We start from the raw sequence: 12,181 nt of genomic DNA on the forward strand, positions 1-12,181 counted from the left end.
TTTATTTAGTCACTAAACTGTGGTTATTGACAAACTAGTCATTTTTAAAGTTGTTTTTTTTGGCCACTAGTTGGCAAACAAAACTTTCAAGTTGTTTTTTAATCAACGCATGCTTCAAGCTCAGGCGGACAACATCCCAATGCGGTTTGCCTGTATTACTAGCAATACAGAAAGTACGGGAAAATAAATAAACAAAACAAAAACCACATTTACTGAGAAACTAAGGCAATTTTCCATAATGTTCGAAAAGGGTTTACCTATCTGGCTTGGTTTTTAGTAGAAATGGAGAGAATTCCGAATGTTACGCAATATTCCATGCTTTGCTGTTCATTCCGAAAAGGTAGACTTCATTTCTCAGTAGAAATTTCCAAACTGTTTTGGATCGCTGTCTTGTTATTGCTCTCCGGTGCAATATTTACAAAAAACATCCTGCAGTTAAGGTTTTCCTCTGCTGATTTTCCGTCAGTGTAGCTGAGCGGTTCTTGTCCTGTTGGTGTGGTTTCCAACCTGCATATCCAGTATCTCGGCCAATTCACTCGCTGTTAGGAAGCATTGCGTGCCTCCTTCCACAATCACAACTTTTGTTACCAGATCTGTAGGCAGCAGGGTTCGTTTCCTTGCTTTAGCAACAGAGTTCTGTGTTTGGGTCGGGTAATTCACGATGTATTCTTTCGTCACCAAAACTTGCTTCTGCATTATTGAGCTGTTGGGAGTTGAAACAAGAAATTTCCTTCCCAAGAAGTCGTTTCGTTCACACAAAATTCCGAAAGCTCAGGTGTTTCTCGATTGGATTGAACAAATTCAGAAGGGAATTGATAGTCAAGACTCCGTGTGGCGTTTCTGGACAAAGAGATGAATATCTTCAGTAACTTCGCCCCAGCTTGTGTACTATTTTACGGGAGTATGGGTGGTGTTGATAACAGTGATCTGATTGGCTAACAGCCATCTGGCACCTGTTATTACCGGTGGTGATATCACATTGACTGTTGCCAAGTCTTCATCACCTGATTGTTTCCTACTGGGTCTTTTAACTGTTGTTTATATCAACAATGAACCACATGCACGGTTTGGCTACTTGACGATAAAAACAACAATTAGCGGGATAACTTTCACTGACACGATTTTAAAAGCATTTGGTCGGCCTCAAACCACAAAAAACGTCAATAAATCTTGCGAAGTAACTAACGGTCTCGCGTTCCATTAGAATAAGATTTACGGCATAAAACAACTTGTATATATATTTTTTTAATTAATGACTTTGAATAATTAGATAGATACATGTTCTCTCGTCATATCAACTTTATAACTTAAAAATTAACATTTGTCATTTCCCACCCGAAACGCTCGCTCGCACAAGAACGAATAAAATTGTTTTCTGGAAAGAGGTGCTTATATAACTCACTGTAAAACATGACACTACACTACGAAACAAATACATCCTTTGATCGCCTATGTTTTGAACAAGTTCAACGATTTTTTTTTCTTTTTGGCGTTTTTGTTTGATTAAACAACAGCAGCTGAGAAAACATGAACACACGAAAAACGAGAAGGCATAGCAATGAATCCTGAACAAGCCAGACAAGTTTGGCGCATTGCAGTGTAGTAGAATCTTTAGTGTCAAAACTGTCACCAAAGGACATTTAAATGTTCAATGCGAGATAGACGCTTTTATGTCAATGGCAATAAAAACCAAGACCGTCTGCGAAAGGCTCACAAAATCTCCAAGATCTATATCTAAGAAGTTAGTCGTTATGTACGGTCAGCGGTGGATACTCAGACTCGTCGTCCAATCTCAAGTTTCCAGGTCCCTGAGGGTCCCCAAAGGCTGCTGCGGCTTGGGAAAAATCGCCCGTGCCTACCCCTGAGGGCGGAGAGTTTTGACTGGTCTGTGATGATGCCCGGGCTCGAGTATCTTGGGAATCTTCTTCCTTGTTTGACGGAGAGGAACTGGGGTCTGTGGGAGAGCTTTCTTCTTCCTGTAAATAGACGCGCAAATTAACTCATCCTCTTTGCTTGAGACGGATGCTCAAAGCCATTTACATTTCAAGCAATCCAAAAACTCTCTGCTCATCTGATAAATTAAATTTTCTGGGTGAGTTTTGGGGATGTTTTGGAATGGAGGACATAGTTTTTCTCAAAGGATTTGTAAAATTTACAGAAATGAGAAATATTAAGAATTTAATGTAGTTTTAAAATAAGAATTTGAAGTTATAAAATTTGTAGTGCACCAATACTCACCAAAGGTTTATCAAGTCCCTCAACTTGACCAATTAACCTAAAATGTAAAAAGCATGTTAAAACAGTTAATCTCTGAAAACACGCCATGATTTCCTACGAGTTCCATTGTTTGAATGTTTTCCGAAGGAAAGTTTGCGGCGAAAACAATATTTGTTTCTTGAGTTACAATTAAACCTCTTTTTAAGCTTACAATCAAATGGAACTTTTAAAACAGCGTTATTTCAAAAGCGCGCAACAAATTTATATTCTCTGTAGTACAGGCTCCGTAAGTCGTTCAATCCTCAACTGTCTGATGTTAAAACAAATCAGAGAACAGTACCTATGTTGTTTAAGAAGCGTACAGTCCCCTCCCTCCTCGGGGTCGATGTTGTAGATGTAAAGATAACCGTCTGCGCTTGATACTAACAGGCGAGGGAGCTTGCCAATCCTGTGGGGGAGAGGGAAGGTCATCAGTTACAATGAAAGCGAACCAGCCAGTTTTCCAATTTTTCAATCTTAAAACATTAATTTTATATACTTACATTGCTATGGCACAAACGTTTCTTAGACCTGACCAGTGTAAAAAGAGAAAATCCATCAATTGATATCAAGTATTATTAAAATTCTACTAGTTTACTAATGCAAATGCTGCAATCTGATTGGATGAGCTATTGCACACTATCGGCCATTAGTGTGCAGTGGCTGAAGGTCGTCAACAAAATGGCGACATTTTCTTTTTCTTTTTTTCAAAGTTTCGGAAGAGGTTTAGAAATATTATTGGGAAATTCAATTTCCGAGAAAACTAAAATAAGAAAATTCAACGTTAAAACGTCAAAATACTACACAAACACGCACATTGACAACTAAGAATGCACAAGGCTTGTGGTAAAACTCTAAAATGTTACAGCCTACTTCCGTACCTGCTTGTGGTAATCTTACGCTAGCAAAAGCTCTCTCTTGGTTGAAAACCTCAGCAACCTAACGAAAGGTTCGAAATGAAGATTAATCAGTACTGTTGGGCCGATTAGCACGTTTGGAAACAAAATACGTTCCATCCTGCCAGCTATTTTTTGTCAGTTCTGGTAAAAGGTAAAGTCTGCATACAAGCCTAGTGGCCCATCAGGCCCGAGCTTATTTCGGTTTCCGTAAGATGAAGCGACTAGGAGTATTTCTTCTCCCCCTAGATGGGATGCTAGTCCATCGCAGGGTTACCCCCAGCATTAAATTCGCCGGTACCCATTTATACACCTGTCTATGATAGTCTTAGCCTGCGTGGCCGGCGTAAAAGGGAAGGAGAAGGGGAGCGAGCGCGAAGCGCGGGGGGAGAAAGCGCGAAGCGCGATCGGAGAAGGGGGAAGGGGAATGATAGTAAACTGTCTTGCCCAAGAACAGAACGCAGTGCCCCGGCCAGGGCTGGAACCCGGACCGTTCGATCTGGGGTTCTGGCTCATCCATAAATGTAAAGACGGTGTCCAAGCGTCAAGACATACTTACATGAACTGGAAGATAGCTACTGGGAGAAAGTGCTTTGCCAAAATAACCCATCAAACCGCCTGCCTCATCCGTGGGCCTGGAATTGAAGAATCGAATATGAAATGCTGTTATACGTTACCTGAAAACTGCAGAACTGAGCCGAGTTACTTACTCTTTCTTGGGAGCTTCAAGCTTGAAAATGTGCACTGTCTCCGTGTTACTTGAAGCACACAAGAACAGCGAGTCGTGACTGAATGCTAGCGAGTTAATGGTTACACACCTAGAGCAAAAAGACAGGAATAATTCCAGTGTTAAAAAATTTGGTAAAAAAAAAGAATTAAAAAGTTGACACTAGCCAAAAATATGGTGTTTGGACGTTTCGGACACTACTGTTGCCTTCTTCCAGTCAGCAAAGATAAAAATGCAAATGTTCAACGGCGTCCTATTAGAATATGTAACCGATGTGTGATAAAAACTAAATGAACTTTCCTAAGTGCAACAATAGTCTCTAGAGCATTCTTAATGAGTCTAAAAAATTCTTAATGCTATTGTATACGTTTGGTAGCGCTATGTGTTCGTTTATAGCGTTCCTATCTCGCATGGAATGCCAAGCTTCAAGAATTAGTCTTTGTCTCCGATGACCTGTCAACAATTTCAACACTCTCCAAATCTATTTGATGGCCGTTAAGCATGTGGTGTTTGGCCAACAAAGAGTTTTGATCTTAGTGCTATGAACCTTTACAACAGCTTTTTTGAGTATGAAAGAAATTAAGCCAACACTGGTAAAATGTTTGTTGTACCGTTTCACTCCTCGTCGAAATTCATAAAGCTTCATTCCATCTGGAATTGAAAACACTCTAATCACTGTTCCCTGGAAGAAAAAAAAAAACAGATTAAATCGCATAATTCAGACACTATCGTTGTAAAAAAAAGTGAAACGTTTTAATACTGAGATAGATACTTTTAGATAGATTTTATTTGCAAACTCATTGCAGCCGCCGGAGCGGCTGAATTACGAATTACTTAACAATAAAAATTATATTATACAAGATAAAATATTACAAACTATTTATAATTAGAACTATGGTTCATAATAAAAGTTGTCCTAAACCTATGTGTCTTACAAATCTGTAGCTCAAAGTATCCCCGGGTTCCTGTGCAGTAAGTTAGCCTGCGTAGCTGGCGGTATTGTTGGGTAAAAAAAAAACACTTGGACTGACAAGTTGCTGCTACATAGTAAGTAAGTGGACTCGTTACGTGGCGGCAGCAGTTCATGTAGCTTATGGCTTGGGTCTCCCATAATTTGATCAAATAAAGTTTGGCTCAGTGCCTGTCTCCTTTCATACAGTGAAGAGATGCCTGCAGCTACTAGAGCCTCAGTGCTTCACACTTTCACTTCTAAAATATCTGTAAACAGGTCGGGTAACAAAACTACACTTACCAAGTGGTTTTGAAATACTTGAAATGCATTTTTGCTAGGAAGTACAATAAAATCTTACCTTCTCTGATGCTGTTGATAGTTTGGTGCCAGCACTGTTGAATGCCATAGCAGCTACAGGTGAGTCATGAGCAGGGATCATTGTCACTGCCCTCTGAAAAGGAAAAAAAGTTACTAGTACATAGCCTCAAGGCCATGTTACTCGACATAATTTTTCCTGCAACTTGCAACCCAACGATGACGACTAAAAAACAAGTTGTGAAAAAATTGCACGTGTAACACCCCATTTTCGCAACCTGCAATATAACCAAATGTTGGGTTGCAAGTAGCAGAAAAAGTTGAACTATCCTCTACTTTTCGCAACATTGTGAGACAAGTTGCTGCATGTAACATATCAAGCGCAGCCTGCAACACAATTGTGTTAGAATCAGCCAATCAGAGCACTCAGAGCCAATAGTTGCCGCTAAGATTTTAATCATTCAGCGGGCGCGTTGCAAGCTGCGAAGAAAAATTGTGCGCGTGTGACCCTCCTCTGTAACTTGCAATGTTTTTTAAGTTGTCATTGTTGCGTTACAAGTTGCGTCGTGTAACATGGCCTTAAACCCATTGACTCCCGGACAGTTTTGACATTTTCTGGTCAGATATGAGCTATGATTTGCTCCAATCTCCTCATATTTTTGCTGCAGTTGTTGGCCTTTCACTAGGCTTGCTTGCAGTTCAAGAATTCCCAAGTAAAGCATCATCCAAACAGGAAATTTGTTGCCATTTAGTAGTTTTTTAGTGTAGTTTTTTACTCAAATTTCTAAGCATTTTCATGTGTATTTCAAGCTCAATCAACTTAATCTCCCTGATCTGGGTATCATTGAAAAGTTCTTTTCCTGCTGCAGAGATTAAGTATAGATGATGCCGTTTTTGCTCAAAGGTGATGATGTCAGAAGTGGAACAAAGGCCAACGTTGGTCACGGCCGGTTTTGGCCGGCACTAGCACCAATGGGTTAAATTAATAAAATATTCATTATGGATGGCTTTATTTTGTAAATGCTCGTCTCTTACAATAGGATGGTACATTAAGGACCTTGAATGCTTTTAAAATATTTATCATTGAAATTTTTGAAGATATAATATAAAACACGTTTCGGATGAGTTCTGTAATACTTTCATTTTAATAATATTGAGAAAATTTTAGTAACTGTCATTTTATGTGCCAGACATTAATCATGATTAACTATAATTTATTGTTACCTACCAAATTTACACAGTCAAAAATCTGAACTTCACCAATCTGCAAACAAAAATAAATGAATGAATATTGATAATGATATTTAAATTTAATTAATCAAAATATAATTTATAATGGAGTACCACAACTAAAACAAGGAAACGATCTTATAAACTGACTCAAAGAGAAGTACCTGATTGCTTCCAGGATATGCAACATAGCAGTTATCAGAGTGGACAGACAGAGCACATAGACCTACCAAAAATAATGTTAGCTTGACCACTGTGCCGTATTAACATTTTTTTTAAAACTATTAATTTTCACAACTTTGCATCTGTACAACAGAACATTTCAAAAAGACATTTCAATACAATAATAACTTAGTAATACATGTATAATAAGCAAATCAAACATTAAGTTTACGAGTTACCTGATGGATTTGGAGGGGTGTCTCTTATTGTGTGTAGAACCTGCAGAAAATGCAATGCTCTGAGTTAAGAATTTGAACCATGACGATCTTCCCTCATAAACTGTATTCAGTTTTATTTGATCTTAAGCAATAGTGGAGCTTTATATATCACAGTAAATGGAAGTCTCACAGTAAATGCAAGAAGTAAATGGCATGCTTCAATGAAATCAGGGATGTAGCTAAGAAAACCCTAAGCCAGCTCATTCACAATCCCAGCTGGCTTTTCAGGCTTTAGCAGTACTAAAAAACTGTGAAATGTCAGCCTGATTCAACACTATTTCAGCCGGTTAAATTAGCCGGCATCCAGCCCTTAGCGACATCCCTGTGTAGTCCAGCAGAGGTTATTCTGCAGCACCCATTTATACCTGCCTTGTCCCCAGGCGCCGATTGGCTGGTCGGTTAAGGCGGTAAGGTAGAAAAACAGGGAGAATGGGGGTTGATGGTTAGGGTGCGGGCTGCGGAGTGCCATCAACCTTTCCTTCCACATCAGTCCCACTATGCTAAGCAAACCATGCACAGCTGAGAAGGAGGACCCCTGGTGATAAGGCAACATTTATACAACAAAATGAACCCAGTCAGCTCTTGAACCCAGACCGCTCAGCTCCAAATTTTACTTGCCTGGGACAGTTGTACGCCGTGTGTATTTTACTTTTTGATGATTTAGTCGGCAGACGACTTGCCTCAGTGCCCTTGTTGCCCATTGGGCAGGTTAGCATAAAAAGTAACTTGCCTGACAGGAAAAACTACTTGTCCTAGAGGACTGGCCTGATTTTTTTTTAGCCCTGCCATCACACTAACCATGATTAGCAATTATTAACCAAGCTGCCATCTATTGGCAAAACGCGCAATCTGATTGGCTACACAGGTGCCTTCTATCGATCGATAGATGGCTCTTGGAGTGGGCGCTCAGTTTTTTGCTGAATTTTTTCAACAAATCCTTTAAAAAATCAACTCTAGAATTATCGTGTGTTTAATAGATCAGCCACTGGGTTATGCTAAAACAATTAGACGGCTCGCTCTCGGTTTCTACCAGCTTTTGATAGTTGGCATGGGGCGGAAAGCCAGTAGAAACCTCGAGCTTGTCGTTTAATTGTTAATTAGAACAACACACATCCCATGGTTACATTACATAAGACACATCGATCTGGTGGGGAGGGAGACGGGAGGGGATCAACAAAAGTGTGTTGGTCATATAATTGCTAGGTAAAGGGCTTTTGTATAAAGAAAGAAACTTCAAGATAACTCTTCCTAAAATGATAACTAACCCCTTGTGTCTTGTGAAAGGATTAAAAAAGGTTGTTTTATATTTTTTTAGCAACTTGGGACTGGAGTACCCTTGCTAAGATTTATAGATCAGCAGTTTATTTTAGATTGGTCCATGGCCAAGCCATTGTCATAAACTTTAGAGATTGTCTTACCTTCATATCTCTAATATTATGAATGTATAAACTTTCTTCTAACACAACAAGCAGCCTCTGTAAACATAACGAGTAATAGTACATTCAATTAAAACTACAAACACAAGAATGAAAATCACCCTAAGTTCAAAATTATTTGGGCCCCATGATTTCAAATTATAAAATCATTATTCCTCTGTCAGTGGACACCTTATGTACAAGGGTCAGGACTGAATTCTACTCACCACTCTGTTTAGTCTGACAGCTAAGATTGTATTGGGATAACTGTAGTTGCATATTTCTGTTCCTTTCTACAGAGAGAGAAAAAAAAAGACAACGTTCATAACATTAAAGTTGTGGTTTTGTTTTAAAGCAATAGTCACAGTATTAATTCAAATAGGATATCTGCCAACCAAGTGTGTAGTGGAGTATGGATGTTCATTCCAGGATGACTGCCTTGATTCATAGCGTAAACTCAGGTCTGGTAATAGGCACTTGATCAAAAACTTCAATCAATTGAAGGTGGCACATAATAGTTTTTCAACTAATAAACTTGCGGCCCTCTTAAATGTACTAAAAGTTAAAAATCTACTTTAATCAATAATCTAAATTTAAAATCTAGTTAAAACCTAAAAACAATGTTCTTTAAATTGACATTCAAAAAACATTGTTAGCATTTACAAAACAAAGTAATTGTAGGTCCCCCCACCACCTCAACAAATATAGACCCACCCTAGCAAACTTGAATACATGTACTTCTTATGAAGGTCTGCAGACTGAAACATTGTATTGCTTGAATTTCAGGGTTACTGTAAGTATTTAACTTTTGTCATCACCTTGAAGTGGCAAACTTTGAGTTTTCTAGGTGCAGACAAGCTGACAATGGCTACAAGGCTACTGGAAAATAATCTCTCTACTATGCAAATGTCTTCTGTTTCTCCTGAAAAATAAGACAGACAACTAAATAAGTTGCAAACATACATGTATACAATATGTGTAACCACAGTTTGCTGACTTCATGTTTTCAGAGGAAAAGAGGATGACTGACATGCTTGTAGTCTTATTAACATTTTGAAGCATGTTCCTTCCCAAAGCCGCTTGTCCCTCTTAGCCAACTGTCAGCTTTGGCCACGAGAAATAAGTGGCTTTGGGGACACATGATTTTAAATGGCTAGATTTATCTAGCCAATCAAATCAACCATTTTAAAATTCCCAATTAATAAAGGGATTTTAAACAGTTGATTTGATTTGCTAAATTTAAATTTCCTCTGTTAAAGATCTAGCCAATCAAATCATGTGTCCCCAGAGCCACTTGTTCCTTGTGCCCAAGGCTCTGCTGGCTTAGGAGGACAAGCAGTTCTGGGGACCAAAATGCACTTTATAGCTTATACTAACAGAAAAACAGGATAAGCTACCAACAATGTTGAAAGGACTCAGCATAGTACAATTTCACTCTCACTATACACGTATGCTTGTTTTGAAGCAACTGAAAAGCAGTAAAAGTTTACAATTCTGTACTTCTACCATATTGACCAACATCATCAGAGCTTATCCCCATTCCCATCACAGGTAACCCCCTGCATTTGGCTGTTCCTCGTTCATACTCCATGCTGAAGTGAGAGGTGAATTGAGAGAACTGTCTTTTCCAAGAACACAACGTATTGACCCCAGTGAGGATTGGAATCTGTACTACTCAATCCTGAGAGTGTAATGTACTAACACTTACACAACCAAGCCACCCATTAAAGTATTCCATTTGAATACAAGGAGTCTTTTATTTTTCTCGGGGTCTGTCGAGAGAAAGTCCCTCATTTTCTTGACCTCCTGTATCCATTCTCCTCATGTGAAGGGCTTTTCTTGCACACTCACATGCTCACCCAACTGATGGGCCTGGGTAAAATGGGGGACTACTGGAGGGTACCAAAATACCAAGTCAGGACTCAAGCCAGGATTCGAGCCAGGATTCGAGTCAGGACTAGAGGAGGGGGGTGAATAGGAAAACGGATTGACAACATTTATGACAATATTAAATTTTTTGCCCAGATTTTGTATTCAGAGCATATTTTTTAACAGATTTGCGGATCCTGCAATTGAAGCAGATCGTGGTTTCATCCAATTTTTGGGCCCAGATTTAGGATTTTGCTTGCTTTATAGTTCGGATCGTGGATCTCAACGATCCTCAGAAATGCATTGCTATGTTTTACGTTTTGTTTTTTGGTCACACACAAGACTTTCCGTAAGTCACACAGTACGGAAATTTGTAGGATTGTATGATCAACAACAGATTTCGAATGTAGAGGTAGTTCTTTTAGTTTATCGTTAATATGGTAAAATGCTGATTGCTTCTTAGCTAACTCAAAACAACTCCAGATGCATTACTTTCACAAATCCTGGCAACCAATAAAATTTGGATTCAAAAGTTAGACCTTTTTATTAACGGATTGACGGATTTGGTCATCAAATAACAACAGTTTGACGGATTCGGTCATCAAATTATGACAGAGCGGGGGATTTGCAGACCCCTATTCACCCCTCTCCTCTGGCTAGGACTCGAGCCAGGACTGGAGCTCAGGATTCAAGCCAGGACTCGAGCTAAGGATTCGAGCCAGGATTCTAACAGTGCTTCAGTTAGCTTCTATGAGATTGCTTGCGATTAGCTTTCAATCCAGCCTGCTTGCAGTTAGTTTTACTCCAGTTTGCTTGCAGCTAGCTTTCACTTCAGTTTGCTTGTGGTTGGCATTTATTTGTTGATTGGGGCAATACTATATAGTGTAAAAATTCCATAATATCATAGCAACAAGGACTTTTACAGTTTGACTCTGTTCAAAAACTAAAAATAGTTCAGACTGAGCTTGAGTCCTGAGCTCAATTTTGCGATCGAGTCCTAGCTCGAGTTCTGGCTTGAGTCATGAGCTCGGGTACTGGCTCGAGTACTAGTACAAGTCCTGGCATTGACTTTAGTTTATCTCGGACTACTGTACTCGTAGTCTAATTTGAGAATCTAACATTTATTAAAAGTAAATTTATAATGTGTAAAACAGTTTAAGTGTGGGGGTTTTCTGAATAATTATCATTATAATAACAATAAAATAAAATAAAAACGTCAAAATAATCTAAAACTTAGGATCTTGATTTAAAGAAGCTAAATTCAGAACGTCAGTGATTTGTCAATCATCTGATGAAAATAATTATAAAACATAATAATTTGGAGACTGAGTGAATCCTGACTACAGAAATAGGACAAAATAAATATTTGTATCTTTTAAAAACAGAAAGGCAACAATGAAAACATTATGCAAAGTTGGTGAACAAAAGAGATATCTCTAAAATCAGCTGATCGACTTTGGTCGTTTATGGAAGGCTTTAATTTTTTCAATTAAGCTTATATATTTGAATCTCACGCAATAAAGTCATTTTTAAAAAGCCGCTCTTCACTGAAAGATCATGAAACTCTGTTTAAACGATTTATAACTGCAGTCACGATATAGTTGAAAACCAATTATTAGCAATAATGCTAAATACCACCGATAAATAAACGAAAATGACGACATATACTAACGAATGCATTAGCTTTCCCAAGCAAAAATAACAAGTTAAATACTCACCATATTCATAAATCTCCTCCAACTTTTCCACAGAATTTAAAGAGAACAATTTATAGCCGGCTTTTGAGCCAACTGCCAAAGAACTAAAGAGGAGAGAAGTGCAAGAAGACAAACAGTAAAATTACGAACTGGAATCGTGGACAAAAAGTCGACCTGTCTTTTTTCGCTGTTCGCAGAAAGCTCGTAGCTTCGCTTACCTACAGTCTTGATTGAAATTGACGCAGAGTAAGTTTCCCGTTGGATCCCCGCCATAAGCAGCAAGATTCATCAGTAAAACTGAAGAATTTCAATCCAGTTTTCTTGGTTTTTTTCCCCAACTAGCAGTGGAGTTTATAAAATTATCAACAATAACAAAACGCGCTA

The 12,181-nt window shown here is 38.6% G+C and overlaps 1 protein-coding gene across 1 annotated transcript; it reads right to left on the minus strand.

Annotated features, from left to right (window-relative positions):
- Window positions 1-1,229: 1,229 nt before the first annotated feature.
- On the minus strand, window positions 1,230-12,181 carry LOC144632825 (WD repeat domain phosphoinositide-interacting protein 2-like). Its single transcript, XM_078491566.1, has 17 exons — window positions 12,016-12,181; window positions 11,819-11,901; window positions 9,050-9,153; window positions 8,459-8,524; window positions 8,235-8,291; window positions 6,778-6,817; window positions 6,541-6,602; window positions 6,375-6,410; window positions 5,190-5,282; window positions 4,491-4,561; window positions 3,863-3,970; window positions 3,712-3,787; window positions 3,138-3,195; window positions 2,760-2,787; window positions 2,558-2,665; window positions 2,239-2,275; window positions 1,230-1,976 (listed from the first exon to the last, which is right to left on the minus strand). Exons 1-17 carry the CDS (start codon window positions 12,084-12,086, stop codon window positions 1,743-1,745), a joined length of 1,332 nt encoding a protein of 443 aa, XP_078347692.1. The 5' UTR covers window positions 12,087-12,181; the 3' UTR covers window positions 1,230-1,742.

This window comes from Oculina patagonica, chromosome 12 (genome assembly GCF_052425735.1).
Source record: "Oculina patagonica isolate OP01 chromosome 12, crgOcupat, whole genome shotgun sequence".
NCBI classification, from domain to species: Eukaryota; Metazoa; Cnidaria; class Anthozoa; order Scleractinia; family Oculinidae; genus Oculina; species Oculina patagonica.

Excerpts from the sequence above, each read along its gene's own strand:
- LOC144632825 (XM_078491566.1), bottom strand. The coding sequence starts at position 12,086 with ATGAATCTTGCTGCTTATGGCGGGGATCCAACGGGAAACTTACTCTGC. Across the intron at positions 9,154-11,818 it reads GGAGGAGATTTATGAATATG|GAGAAACAGAAGACATTTGC; the intron begins GTGAGTATTTAA and ends CTTATTTTTCAG. Across the intron at positions 4,562-5,189 it reads TATCAACAGCATCAGAGAAG|GGAACAGTGATTAGAGTGTT; the intron begins GTAAGATTTTAT and ends TTTTTCTTCCAG.